Source organism: Aptenodytes patagonicus, chromosome W (genome assembly GCF_965638725.1).
Source record: "Aptenodytes patagonicus chromosome W, bAptPat1.pri.cur, whole genome shotgun sequence".
Taxonomy (NCBI): Eukaryota; Metazoa; Chordata; class Aves; order Sphenisciformes; family Spheniscidae; genus Aptenodytes; species Aptenodytes patagonicus.
Genome location: NC_134981.1, coordinates 28,179,923 through 28,195,192, shown reverse-complemented (window position 1 = coordinate 28,195,192; position 15,270 = coordinate 28,179,923). Strand labels below are relative to the sequence as shown.

At 43.7% G+C, this 15,270-nt stretch overlaps 1 protein-coding gene across 2 annotated transcripts in view; it reads left to right on the top strand.

Moving 5' to 3' along the window:
- The first annotated feature begins 2,987 nt into the window (after nucleotides 1-2,987).
- LOC143171981 (secretory carrier-associated membrane protein 1-like) overlaps nucleotides 2,988-15,270 on the top strand; it is a 62,384-nt gene continuing 50,101 nt past the window's right edge. For both annotated transcript variants that reach the window (XM_076361172.1, XM_076361171.1), the window contains exon 1: nucleotides 2,988-3,163. In XM_076361172.1, the coding sequence (XP_076217287.1) occupies nucleotides 3,107-3,163 (57 nt within the window). In that variant the 5' untranslated portion in view covers nucleotides 2,988-3,106. The remainder of the gene's footprint in view (nucleotides 3,164-15,270) is intronic.

Genomic DNA, 15,270 nt, shown 5'->3' with positions numbered 1-15,270 from the left:
AGAGATTTTGATTCAGCAATCAGCACACTGAAACTGGATTTATTATCTTGCGGAACCAGGGCTTCATTGATTGTAAGAAAGAGAAAGAGAGGTTAAATGGGAGTTTGCATGTAGCAGATTTTTAGACTTCTGAATGCTGCTGTTATTTCTGCCATTTCTCCTCTCTTCTTCACACTTTTTTCTTTGAAATTGAGGCAAAAGATTTTGGGGAATATTGCAGCTCATGACCTTCAAGTATTATATTGAAATGCCCGCTTATCACACTTCTCTTTTCTCTCTCCTAAGTTAAAATCTTTCCAACATTTTCTAAGTAAATCTGTCTGCTGTAAAACCTAGAAAAAGGTTCTCGCTATTTTAAATTCTTCCAAGAGCTGTTATCAAATAACTCTTCAGGTAAATTTTTACCTAACAGACTAGGTATCTTCTCCTTAAACTTTCAGCAAGACTTTAAAACTAGTATCTGCATATGATCTCATTTGAAGCTGTACCTTGCACTTACACTACCATAGAGTTCTCTTGCTTGTTTCTCCTACATGAGTTTCTAGCAGGTCAATCTTCCATGCCAGTCATTTTGCCTAACTTCTATAGCAGAGCCTTAGCTAAGTGTTCATGTAGCACATTGACATTCTCCATCCCTGTTTTTTTCTAACAGTTATGCTTGCATTTGATGCTGCATAGACTGCTCCATTCTATGAAAGGAAACACTTCTTTAGATGGGTTACTAGGGCTTACTTGTTACAACTTGGTTTTATTTTTTGAAGGTACATCCTCTGTAAAACTGTGATCTACTTTATTGGGACAGAGAGCTGATCAAGACACATCACTTGGTTGCCTGCTCAGCATTCAAGCATTTTGGATTGAGAAAACCCTGATGGATTTTCCTCTCAGCTGATCTGAGTACTCCTTGCCACCATATGAGGTTGGCATAATCATTGTAAATTCTACAAGTGATGATAGAAAATTGAGAGAACCAGGACTTGAAGAAATAACATCAAGTCAGTTTCCTTACACAAGATTTCTTAAACACAAGTATACAAGTACAGTACTCACACAAGCAGTTCAAATCTACTGTTGAAGTTTAAACTCTTCTTTCTGAGAAAATGGTCAATTCAGATTAAGATAATTTTGTTTGCTAAGGCAGCAACTATTTCAGAATTATTGAAAACTACTGAATGAAACCAATTCTGTGAGGCTGGGGAATTTTTAGTTGAGAGATATTTTTATCTAAATAATGTCACCCATTCTCTACTAGAACTTATTTTTCAATGAACTTACTTATTTGCATATTAAAAATCAGATTGATGTATTTATGAGCTATATCTTGTACCAGAATTAGAAACAGTTAATTGCAAGTAGGTAATTCTTACCTAGCGCAAAAAATTAAATTCTACTATATGAATGACTGTGACTAATAGTGTAACATACTTTTGTTGATCGTACAACAGCTGCCTTTGTGTTTTTTGAAGTATGAAGTATTTTACACTTCATAGCAACAAAAAAGTTGAAAGTGTTTTGTTTAGAAGCTATGCTTTTATGATTTGTTCCATTCGCATACCAACTTATATCTGACAGTCTGTCACAAATAATTGAGAAACTTCTGCATAAATTAGAGCAAGCCTTGAGGCAATTATTGCTTTCTTTATTGATCCATGCAAAATCAATTCTATTGTACATGTAGGATTTTTCCTGACTTGTTGATGGAACACCACCATCGCAATGACTGCCAGTGTCAGGATCAGAGTAATGATATATGTAGAGCCATTAAAATACATAAAAGTGTTAACGTTCTGAGTCAACCTTCAACAAACCCTAGATAGTGTACCTCAAAGTTAGTCTATAATTATTACATGGGAAAAAAGTCACATTTGAATACCAAAAAGTTAAAAGGCCAATTTTACTCTCATAGCAATTTCTTTTAGGTAGACTACAGGCTAACCTGTCTCAAATCTCTCTTTTTGCATTTAAATGAAAGTTTAAATCATTTCTTTAGAAAGCATGTAAAGAAATCCAGAATTCACTGGTTTTAAAAGTGTTGCATCAGTGTAGACTGGGTTCTTCAATCTGCAGTGTCAGCATTTCTGAGGAAGTATTTGAAAAATCTTTTGAACAGTTCAAAATGGTTGAACATTTCCAAGAAGCCCTTTCAATGTGTCCACCCAATTAAGCAGGATTTTGTGACCATGGTTCAAAGCCATACTCTACCTACAGCCCTTGTTGAACCTTTGTACAAGACATCTGAGAAGCCATACACTTGGCACGCTATTTATCATGCCAACAGGAGAAGGGAATAAGGGAGTAAAGTTGTGTTTTACCAAATAAGCCGCAAATATGAAGGCTTTCTTGTTACCTTCGCATGTGCATTTCACTTTCCAGACAAGACAGGGTGTCCTGACCCATTCTGAGGGGCAGGGATGGAGGAAAGGCCACGCACCTCCTCCCTTTGGGTACCGTCCGCACGGTACCGAGTAGCCCCGAAGGAGGATTACCAAATGGGGGCTACCCTGGCCGAGCCAGCGGCTCGGAGCTGCCCGGCCGGGTGCCGCTCTCTGAGGGGAGGCACCCCGCTCCCGCCATGGCCGTTGGCAACGTACGTACGCGCTTCTCTGGCTGCCGCACTGGGCCTGCCATAGGCGGGAAGCCCCGAGCCTCCTTTACCCCCGGCTCTGGGCTGGTGCTGACAAGCGAGGGCGGCGGGACAGAGTCCCCCATTACACCTCATCAGCTCAGACGGTGCCGCGAGGGCGACGGGCGCCCAACAGCCCTCACCACAACAGGTCTCCAACCCTCATAATCCACTCCCCCGGAAACAGGCTCTTCGAGCTCTCCTCCCTCCCCGCCCCGGGAATGGGCTCTTCCAAGCCCTACTCCCTCCTTGCCTCCTGCTCGTCCTGGGAGTGGGTGCTTCCTTTCCCTTCTAGGGCTATTCCGCCCTGCAACCTCACTTCCGGGGCAGCCATTTTGGGAGGTCGGTGCTCCGTGGCTGGCTGGGCTTGGGCTGCAGCGGCTGGTGATAGCGGCGGGGGGTAGCCCGCGAGCCGGTGAGTGTGGGGGGTGCTGCAGGGGAAGAGCCGCTGCCCAGTGATCGTAGTGTCTGCCTGTCCCTGCCATGTCGGACTTCGACAGCAACCCCTTCGCTGACCCGGACCTCAACAACCCCTTCAAGGTGAGGCTGCGGGCGGCGGCCGGCGGGGGGTCGCGAGCCTTCCTCGGTGCCGCAGCGGGGGTAGAGCAGGCTGCGTGGAGCCGCGGGCGTCCCGGGGGAGGGACGTGCGTGCGGGGGGGCCGTTCCTAGCCGCGGGAGGTGGGGAAGGGCCAGCGCTGCGGGGTAGTGCTGGCCTCGGGGGGGCTGGGGGGCGCCGATTGGCAGCGCCGGAGACGCCTGCCTTCTGCGGGGCTTGGGGCACGACGGCTCTGGGGGGCCTGTAGGATAAGCAGCGCTTTTGGAAGCCCTAGAAACGGGCACAGCTGTTTCACAAGTTCAGGTTTCTGTGTTTCGTCTTGCCTTCTGTTGCTAAAATAACACAAATTGCGTTTCAGGTGCATTATTTTGAAGGGAAAAAAAAAGTTTGATTTTGGCGGTAACTTAGTGTGTGTGTGCATAATGCTACAACAATTTTTCTTCCGTTTGACTGACCCAGATAGCTAAGTTTAGTGAATTTACCCCCTTTTTTCTCTCGCCTCCTCTCAGCTTCCATCAAGCTTATCTGCTTCTTTACATTATTTCTGAAGCATGCAGGGTACTGATGGCTAGGCATAAGTTCTACCCTGCATCTCAAAATGCTGTGTTGTAATGTATTCTAAAGCTTTTAGTTTTTGCGCTACTGACCTGTCACATAGCTGAGACTTGTTTCTTTATCCACTGTTCTGGCTTTAGCTGTCAAGATGAGCTGACCTCCTTGGATGCTTCCCCTCCTTATCTGTTCTTTCTTTGCTATTTGAATCCAGTTCAACTAATTTCTTGAGCTACTTACTTTAATAATCTTAACAAACTTTTTTGTGCCTCACTTTTATTTCATGCTGACACTTTAAAACACATACATACTATATGGCAGTGAGTTTAAGGATGTCAGCTGGAATAACTAAGCCTTTTAAAAATTGAGCTGTCACACTTGAAGCATGCTTTTGTGCAGGTAGCTGTTGGAAGCATAGTGTTACTGATATTTATTCATTGGAGTCTGTCTGAATCATTAGTTTATTTCTTATGGTCATAAAACTTAGTAAAGTGTATTCTTTAGGCTAGTCACTGTGTTTTTTCTTCGTGTTTTATACAGTGCAGTGACCTTCTAGATGAACAGCAGCCCTGGCGTTGAGGTTGCCACCAACAATAGTTTGGACTGGTGCCAATGGCAGTGAGCACTGTTCTTTTAAATACCTTTTGGCACCAAGTACCAAAAAGGTGTCATTGTTCTAGAATGTCTTCAGCAACAAAAGTATGTGATGCTTTTCTTTCGCTTTTTGTAATAGTGATGAAAATAACATAGCAAAATTTATTGTGTATAGATACCCAGAGTGGTTGGGGTATTGGAAGCAGTATAGTTGCCCCTGCATGGCTCATCAGCCCAGGTAACTTGTCCTATGTAGTGTTTCTGTGACCTAAGCTAGGGACCTACCTCAACCATACTTAGTTTGAAGACATTGCTTAAAGTGCAATAGTCTTTCCCTGATGAGAAATTGGAATAGACTTCTGTTTTCTGTTGTACCTGTCAGGCAAAATCCACGTTCTACTTCTTATCTGCAATGCATCATGATAAAAGGACTCTATAACAACTTCTCTGTAATTTGAAGCTCACTGTTAAACATGGTTCTGGATTTCTTTTACTTGTAGAAGCTGTTTTAGGAAAGCTGTATGCTTTTCCTTTTTTCGGAGGCCTTTCTTTACTTCTTTCAATCTCTGCTGACTTCTGTCTCATCACACTGCCCACAAAAGGTAATCTTGCATACCTTTACTCATCCACACATTTACTTGAAGGGGCAGAAGGCCTCACGTATAAGCCAAACCTTGATTGTCATGCCGTTGGCATAACAACTTTGAAATTAGTGGGTATTAATGCGTGTCTGCATTTCAGTTTTGTTTGACTATGTGTTTTAAAATACTTTATACATAGAACCAGTACTTCCAGATGGACCTTGACAACCTAAGTCATGTTGTCTGAACACCTTATTCAGGTGTATTCATATTTTAATTTGTGCTTGATAATTTTATGTATGATGAGACTAGTTATTTTTCTTACCTTTGAAGCCACTTCCTGTGCTTGTGTAAAATCACAAACTAGTATGGCAGAGAAAGGAGAGGGGGGGCATCACGTGGAAGAGTTATTGCCAAGGTCTAAAGATAGATCCTGCTTCTTAAATATTTTGGCTTTACTAATTGTTTGTGATCTACTTGTGAGGTTTCCTGTGACTATTCTCATGCCTTTTAATAAAAAGATTACAACAGAGATTCTTACTTGATGTTGAATCAAAAAATATGTTCTCTGTGAAGATAAAGGTAAAGCAGAAACATCTAGTTTGCTCAGTATTTTGGGTAGTTAATTCTTTTGGAAAACTAAAATTAAATTATGTTTCTGTTTTGTTATCTCCTGGAAGTAAAGGAATTAAGTTTGTAAAATAGGATTTCTTGTTTCAAGTATTTGCTTGCTTGGATTGACCATAAAATGTTGTTGACTTTGAGACAGTGGCTACTTAACCTCTGCTTTTTTTTTTAAATGTGGTACTCTTTTTTGTTTGTGTGTGTGTTTTGTTTTTATTTTTTTAAAAAAAAAACTGAACTGAACCCAAAGGCTGATATGCTTTTGAAGTCATAGTATTCCTCTGTAAATAGCTGTCCTCTGGATGGTGTACCAACCTAAACCAAGATGTGTTTTGGTTTGAAAGACAAGAGGTAATGAAACAAACAGATAAGTAACATTCTAAAGTTAAAAAGCTTTTGATCACATTAAAGTTGTGCAGAAGAAAACGCATCCATGTACCATTCAAATGAAGATGTGATAATCCTGCTATAATTTTATGTAGTAGCATTGTAAAGAAATACGCATTTGGTGTAATCTCAAGTATCATAGATGGAAGCGGGCTAATAATGAAAGCTTTTTTTTTTTTATTCCTTTCACTGAGAAACACTTGTCATAGCTTGTGAGCATGAATTCACACTTGGTAAAGTTCTCACTGACAAACGGTGCAGTCCTACAGCACCCAAGCAGGGTTAGCAGAGCAGGTCCAGTGATGGTAACTTGTCCTGGTTTTGGCAGGGATAGAGTTAACTTTCTTCCTAGTAGCTGGTATAGTGCTGTGTTTTGGATTTAGTATGAGAATAATGTTGATAACACACTGATGTTTTAGTTGTTGCTGAGTAGTGCTTACACTAGTCAAGGACTTTTCAGCTTCCCATGCCCTGCCAGCAAGAAGCTGGGAGGGGACACAGACAGGACAGCTGACCCAAACTGGCCAAAGGGATATTCCATACCATATGGCATCATGCTCAGTATATAAACTGGGGGGAGTTGGCCGAGCGGTGGTGACCACTGCTCGGGAACTGGCTGGGCATCGGTTGGCGGGTGGTAAGCAATTGCATTGTGCATCGCTTATTTTGTATATTCTTTTATTATTATTATTATTATTATTATTATTATTATTATTTATTATTATTTCCCCTTCCTTTTCTGTCCTATTAAACTGTCTTTATCTCAACCCATGAATTTTACTCTCCCCCCCCCCGCTCCCCCCCCCCCCATTCTCTCCCCCATCCCACTGGTGGGGGGGAGCGAGCGAATGGCTGTGTGGTGTTTAGCTGCCTGCTGGGTTAAACCACGACATAACTGCATTCAGCCAAGAGTCCAGGGTGTTAGACAAGTCCATAGTGAGGAGGCAGATCCAAGCCCAAGTTAGAAAGTCAAGTCAGGGTCAGGATCAGGTCCAGCAAAAGTAAGCAGGGTTGGCCAACAGTCCCATGATGACCAGGCAAGTCCTTAGTGATAAGGCAGGTCTGACCACCTAGGAGGGGTTTGAGCATACTTAAGGCCCGGACAGTTTATTCTTGAATAGACTAAAACAGTTGAAATAAATTTACAAAGCTGAATTTCTAAAATTAGCTTAAACCTTTTCCTATGTAGCTGTCTCCTTGGTGTGTTTGTGGTTTGTGTGTGTTGGTGGTTTGTGGTTTGTTTTTTTTTCTTTTTAAGTCATAGGACAGGGAGTAGTTGTAGTCTTCCATCTTGGGAGATGATACAGATACAAAGGTTCTGAAACTGCAGTCTCTTGAAATCCAATGTAAGTTTCACTTACTCTGAAACGATTCAGCAATTCATCTACTCTAAAAATGTGGGGTTTTTTTCTAAGTGAATTATATTACTACTAAGAGAAGAAATTTTTTTTTTTAAGTAGTTATGAATTTCACAGGCCTTTGTGGCTTGGCTGACAGACTAAAAGTTTTGGAGGGCTGGTTGTTACAGTCATCCAAACATATGAAATGGTTACTTCTGAGTGACTGTGGAATCAGGACTTTAAAAAGTGGGTTCTGTGATGAATTCTGTTGGGTCGGTTCCTCTGATGTGATTGGAGCTCTGAGCAGGTGCAGGTATTTGATACTACAGAAATTATGGTAGGACTGAAAATTAAATAGATTTGTGTTTAAATGTGAACGGTGACCTTCAGGTAAAAACCAAACCACTAAGTGATATAGATGAAGATTTGAACAGAATGCCCTATGTCTGTCTTGTTCAGTTACAGTGTGGAAGGATAGAATCATGGAAACCCTCAAATGTATGTAATGCTAATTATATGAGTAGTTTCTTTGGGTGGGATTAGGTATCCAAACAGTGGTTAGCTTCGAGTTGTTACTCCAAAAAAGACATGGGTCTTTTGTAGTTCTGTCATGACTGCCATTCTTGTGTGGATGTCTAAGATGCTCTAAGATATCTAAAAATGGTGTTAAGCACCTGAATTGCTCCTGCTGAGGTCACAGGATTACTTGAGTCACTAGAGCTAAGTATATGTTAGAGCTTAACTTTATTACAGATGTAGTTCCAGTTATAATTTGGATATTACACTTATTTGTACTCGTGTGAGTCAGATATAATCTTCTATCTGGTTTGGCAGGAAGTACAAGCTGGAGATCTGATGCTGAAGCTAATAGTACATTGACGACTCTGCTACCTTGTGTGGAAGCAGAATATCAATAAACATAGTTTCAGGAATTTTTTGTTGCATTTTTTGCTTAATTTTCTGAGCCAGTGATGTGATCTTGGAAAGTACAACTGTTACTATCAAATAACACTTGGGATGAATTCTTACCAGAAAGTATACAATTAGTAGTATTCTGTCCTGGTTTTGGCTGGGATAGAGTTAATTTTATTTCTAGTAGCTGGTATAGTGCTGTGTGTTGGACTTAGGATGAGTGCACCGGTGGCAATATTGCACCAACAAAGACTCCCTGATTCCCATCCATAAGCTGATTCGTTGACTGGAGAGCCAAGGAGTGATCAGCAAGACTCGCTCACCCTTTAACAGTCCCATACGGCCAGTGCAGAAGTCTAATGGAGAGTGGAGACTGACAGTAGACTATCATGGCCTGAACGAAGTCACGCCGCCGCTGAGTGCTGCCGTGCCAGACATGCTGGAACTTCAATACGAACTGGAGTCAAAGGCAGCCAAGTGGTATGCCACAATTGATATTGCTAATGCGTTTTTCTCAATCCCTTTGGCAGCGGAGTGCAGGCCACAGTTTGCTTTCACTTGGAGGGGCGTCCAGTACACCTGGAACCGACTGCCCCAGGGGTGGAAACACAGCCCTACCATTTGCCATGGACTGATCCAGACTGCACTGGAACAGGGTGAGGCTCCGGAACACCTACAGTACAGTGATGACATCATCGTGTGGGGCAACACAGCAGGAGAAGTTTTTGAGAAAGGGAAGGAAATAGTCCAAATCCTGCTGAAGGCTGGTTTTGCCATAAAACAAAGTAAGGTCAAGGGACCTGCGCAGGAGATCCAATTTTTAGGAATAAAATGGCAAGATGGACGTCGTCAGATCCCAATGGATGTGATCAACAAAATAACAGCCATGTCTCCACCAACTAGCAAAAAGGAAACACAAGCTTTCTTAGGCGTCGTGGGTTTTTGAGAATGCATATTCCAAATTACAGCCTGATCGTAAGCCCTCTCTATCGAGTGACCCGAAAGAAGAACGATTTCAAATGGGGCCCTGAGCAACGACAAGCTTTTGAACAAATTAAAGAGGAGATAGTTCATGCAGTAGCCCTGGGGCCAGTCCGGGCAGGACAAGATGTAAAAAATGTGTTCTACACCGCAGCCGGGGAGAACGGCCCTACCTGGAGCCTCTGGCAGAAAGCACCAGGGGAGACTCGAGGTCGACCCCTAGGGTTTTGGAGTCAGGGATACAGAGGATCCGAGGCCCGCTATACTCCAACTGAAAAAGAGATATTAGCAGCTCGAACCCCTTCATATGCTGCCTCGGAAGTGATTGGCACTGAAGCACAGCTCTTCCTGGCACTCCGACTGCTGGTGCTGGGCTGGATGTTCAGAGGGAGGATCCCCTGTACACATCATGCAATCGATGCTACGTGGAGTAAGTGGGTCGCACTGATCACACAACGGGCTCGAATAGGAAACCCCAGTCGCCCAGGGATCCTGGAAGTGATCATGGATTGGCCAGAGGGCAAAGATTTTGGAATGTTGCCAGAGGAGGAGGTGACGCGTGCTGAGGAGGCCCCAATGTATAATGAACTCCCAGAAAATGAGAAGCAATATGCCCTGTTCACTGATGGGTCCTGTCGTCTTGTGGGAAAGCATCGGAGGTGGAAAGCTGCTGTATGGAGTCCTATGCGACAAGTTGTAGAAACTGCTGAAGGAGAAGGTGAATCGAGCCAATTTGCAGAAGTAAAGGCCATCCAGCTGGCTTTAGACATTGCTGACCGAGAGAAGTGGCCAGTGCTCTATCCCTATACTGTCTCATGGATGGTGGCAAATGCCCTGTGGGGGTGGTTGCAGTAATGGAAGCAGAGTAACTGGCAGCGCAGAGGCAAACCCATCTGGGCTGCCGCATTGTGGCAAGATATTGCTGCCCGGGTGGAGAACCTGGTTGTAAAAGTCCGTCACGTAGATGCTCGCGTACCCAAGAGTCGGGCCACTGAAGAACATCAAAACAACCAGCAGGTGGGTCAGGCTGCTAAGACTGAAGTGGCTCAGGTGGATCTGGACTGGCAACATAAGGGTGAATTATTTCTAGCTCAGTGGGCCCATGACACCTCAGGTCACCAAGGAAGAGATGCAACATACAGATGGGCTCGTGATCGAGGGGTGGACTTGACCATAGACACTATTGCGCAGGTTATCCATGAATGTGAAACAGGTGCTGCAATCAAGCAAGCCAAGCGGTTAAAGCCTCTCTGGTATGGAGGACGATGGCTGAAATATCAATATGGGGAGGCCTGGCAGATCGATTATATCACACTCCCACAAACCCGCCAAGGCAAGCGCCACGTGCTTACAATGGTGGAGGCAACCACCGGATGGCTGGAAGCATATCCCGTGCCCCATGCCACTGCCCGGAACGCTATCCTGGGCCTTGAAAAGCAAGTCCTATGGCGACATGGCACCCCAGAAAGAATTGAGTCAGACAACGGGACTCATTTCCGAAACAACCTCATAGACACCTGGGCCAAAGAGCGTGGCATTGAGTGGGTGTATCACATCCCCTATCATGCACCAGCCTCTGGGAAAATGGAACGATACAATGGACTGTTAAAGACTACACTGAGAGCAATGGGTGGTGGGACATTCAAACATTGGGATACGCATTTAGCAAAGGCCACCTGGTTAGTCAACACGAGGGGATCTGCCAATCGAGCTGGCCCTGCCCAGTCAGAACTTTTACGTACTGTAGATGGGAATAAAGTCCCTGTAGTGGACATAAGAAATATGTTGGGGAAAACAGTTTGGGTTATTCCTGCCTCGGGCAAAGGCAAACCCGTCCGTGGGATTGCTTTTGCTCAAGGACCTGGGTGCCCTTGGTGGATAATGCGGAAGGATGGGGAAGTCCGATGTGTACCTCAAGGGGATTTGATTTTGGGTGAGAATAGCCAATGATCTGAATTATGTGATGTTAAGTGCTACATAATATATGCCATACCAATGATATTACAATAAGTATCACCCAGACTAATGAAGAATAACTTCAGTGAAACCAAGCAAAGCACAGTGGTGACGGTACCAGAACTGACTTCAGCATGAAACAATCCAACACCGCATACCATCTCCATTTTTCCTGCCCTGGAAGATTATTACGACAGATGGAGCCTGAAGTCGTGGACTAAATGAACTCACCGAACTTTTTAGATGGCCCATAGACTAAGGGAATGATATCTCTGTGTGTGTGTATAGGTATATATTAAAAGAAACCCAGGAAAAGGGGTGGTGATTAATGAAAATGTACTGGAAAATATGGTACTTGAGCATGACGCAGATGGTATAGAATAAGGGGTGGATATTGTCCTGGTTTCGGCAGTGACAGAGTTAATTTCCTTCCTAGTAGCTGGTACAGTGCTGTGTTTTGGATTTAGGATGAGAACAAAGTTGATAAGGCACCGATGTTTTAGTTGTTGCTAAGTAGTGCTTACACTAGCCAAGGACTTTTTAGTTTTCCATGCTCTACTGACTGAGAAGGCTGCAGGTGCACAAGAAGCTGGGAGGGGAGCACAGCCAGGACAGCTGACTCAAGCTGGCCGAAGAAACATTCCATACTGTGTGATGTCATGCTCAGTACATAAACTGGGGAAAGCTGGCCGGGGGGGCCGCTGCTCAGGGACTGGCTAGGCATGGGTTGGCGGGTGGTGAGCAATTGTACTGTGCATCACTTGTTTTGTGTATTATTATTGTTATCATATTATTATTATTATTATCATTTTATTTCAATTATTAAACTGTTTTTATCTCAACCCACGAGTTTTTCTAACTTGTGCTCTTCCAATTCTCTCCCCCATCCCACCGGGGGTGGGGGGGAGTGAGTGAGCGGCTGTGTGGTGCTCAGTTGTCGACTGAGGTTAAGCCATGACATAAGGTAAAATATGAAGATTTCTGCAGTCGCTTACAGTATTTTATTCTTCTCTCAGCTGTACTTAAGGAGCTATGTAACTGATAAGTTGTCTTCCATGTTTTCTCTTTCGGACTTGATTCTCTAAAAATAATGAATCCTCCTCTTTTAAAATCCATTTTTTTGTTCATAGTGTGTTGTTTCTCCTGAGTCTTTTTTTCCTTAAGACTAAGCAGGTGTACTTCTGTCAGTTTACTCAGAAATTTAGTTGGTGCTGTCCCATGATTCCCATGTAAATAAAAAAAAAGAAAAAAAAATGCTGTCACTTCTAAATGCAGCATTTAATATTCTTTTGATGTACAATACTCCTGTTAACATGTTCCAAGTCTTGGAGGATATTTAGCTGTCTTCGTGCTTGCCCTTGCCATCCAGTGTTAAAAATGTACTTTATTCCATTTTCTGATTACCTTTGTTCCCTTGTTCTTTTCTTCATAAAAGTATCGTATGCATTTTTCCCTGTTCGTTTGCTGCAATTTTTTTGTTCTTCTTAGGTTATGCAATTTTTATTTGAAATTCTTGTTTTCAATTGCTGATGTGTTGTGAAATCGTTAAAAATTGCGATTCAAATCACTTTTTAGAATGAGTGTTTATAAACCCTGTTTCTTGATCTCTGCAGTAAGATGTTGCTTTTACTTCCTTGCTCGTCCTTGGGAGCAAACCATACTGAACTAAATTAAACATTCTGTGCAGAGCACTGTTTCTTAACAACATTAATGTCAATTATTTAGTTCCATTGGGGGGGAAAAAGGCAACACAAGCACATATTATCATTGTTATATTTTTAGGCTTTTTTTTTTTCCCCCCCTCTTTCATTCTATGTTAAATTATTTGTGTTTATATGCTTTGGCCTTTTTGGTAGAAGCATGCGTGTACCTGAAAAGTGAAAACTTTTTTAACAACCTGAAGGACAGTTTGGAGGGGAGGATACATATTTTTGTGTTATGTGTGCTATCAAAGCATCTTACTCGTGGTGGGACAATGCTGGAACCATTCCCAGTGAACAATAATACAAAGAATCATTACAGATGTATCTACTTCAGTCCTTAATTTGCTAGTCTGTTTTGTGTTAATGAAACCTGGTAGCTGATGACTAGTTTTGGTCTCTTAGAGGTCTCTGTTCCCTTTAAATTGATTTTTTTAAAAGCTGTAAAAATTGCATAGAATGGATTATTCTGCTCCATTTTAAACATTCTCACTTGTAATTAGTTCAGTTTGTACACCCTCTGTGTTAACTGGGTATTCAGTTACTTTTTATATCTGAGTGATGTGAACATCATTTGTTAACTTAGCTGTGGTGGGTTGACCCTGGTTAGATGCCAGGTGCCCACCAAGCCGCTCTATCACTCCCCCTCCTCAACTGGACAGGGGAGGGAAAATATAATGAAAGGCTCGTGGGTCGAGATAAGGACAGGGAGATCACTCACCAATTACCGTCATGGGCAAAACAGACTTGACTCAGGGAAATTAAATTAATTTATTGCCAATCAAATCAGAGTAGGATAATGAGAAAATAAAAAAAATCTTACACCATCTTCCCCCCCACCCCTCCTTTCTTCCCGGGCTCAATTTTACTCCCGATTTCTCTACCTCCTCCCCCTGAGTGGCGCAGGGGAATGGGGGTTGCGGTCAGTTCATCACACGTTGTCTCTGCCGCTCCTTCTTCCTCACACTCTTCCCCTGGAAGACGGGGGAGACAGTCCTCCACAAACTTCTCCAACGTGGGTCCTTCCCGCAGGCTGGAGTTCTTCACAAACTGCTCCAGCGTGGGTCCCTTCTACGGCGTCATAAGTCCTGCCAGCAAGCCTGCTCCAGCACGGGCTCCTCTCTCTCCACGGGGTCGCAGCCTCCTTCAGGCACATCCACCTGCTCTGGCGTGGGGTCCTCCGTGGGTTGCAGAGTGGATATCTGCTCCACCGTGGACCTTCATGGGCTGCAGGGGGACAGCCTGCCTCGACGTGGTCTTCGCTACGGGCTGCAGGGGAATCTCTGCTACGGCGCCTGGAGCACCTCCTCCCCCTCCTCCTTCGCTGACCTTGGTGTCTGCAGGGCTGTTTCTCTCACATATTCTCACTCTTCTCTTCCGACTGCTGTTGTGCAGCAGTTCCCCTCCCCCTGCCCTTCTTTTAAGATGTTATCACAGAGGCGCTACTGCTGTCGCTGATTGGCTCAGCCTTGGCCAGCAGTGGGTGCATCCTGGAGCTGGCTGGCACTGGCCCTATCGGACATAGGGGAAGCTTCTAGCAGGTTCTCACAGAAACCACCCCTGTAGCCCCCCCCCCCGCTACCAAAACCTTGCCACGCAAACCCAATACACTAGCACAGGAGATGTTTTTCATAGTTCTGTAGGTGCTCTTGCCAATGTGAGATATGGATGTGTTGTGTTTTTCTGTTTTTTTTGTTTGTTTGTTTTTCTGACTGACTTTTCCTTTCTTGATGTAAATACTGGGGTGCTTCTTGTACCTGACTCCCAGTGATTCAAAGAGTGTGATTCTGATCTTTGCTTTTGAGATTGATTTTTGTGGGAGAAAGATTACAAGAAGCAGGTAAAATGAAATATTAGATGGAAAACAGTTGCGCTGATTTCTTAAAACTCCAGTCTCCTGAACTAATTCAGATCTTTCAAATGTCATCTGAAATGACTGTGTGGCTTCAGTGCGCCAATAGCTACAGTATCTGGGTATGAAAAATGGCCTATTCTTAAGTTCTGCTCCCTGGCTGGTATGACTAATAGTTAAATAAAAAGACCAGAAACTCAAGGTGCTGAACTGGCAGGAGCTTGGGTGAGATAAGGCTGGAGAAGGAAGTATGAACTGGAAAGAGGGAACAAGGAGTTGGGTGAGCAAGATGAGAATTACTAGGACCAGCACTCTAAGGAGCAGGGACTGGGACTGGCTGGGTGGCTGAAGACAATCAGGTTGTGGCAAGGAGTTAGTGCAAGGGCAGGTCAGGTCCATTTCTGACAGAAGTATTGGTCCACCAGGACATAGCCTTCTCAGTCTGAGATTGGACCAGGCATTTTACAGTTGTTGCATTCAGCAGCTGACATCAGATATTTAAAGTCTGTCCCAGAAATTCCCCATCTTCTGTATTTGCAGAGGGTAATCCAATTTTTAATCGCTTAAATCGTGCAGCAGGTTGAGGTCTCTGGATATTTGGTGGTTCCAGCT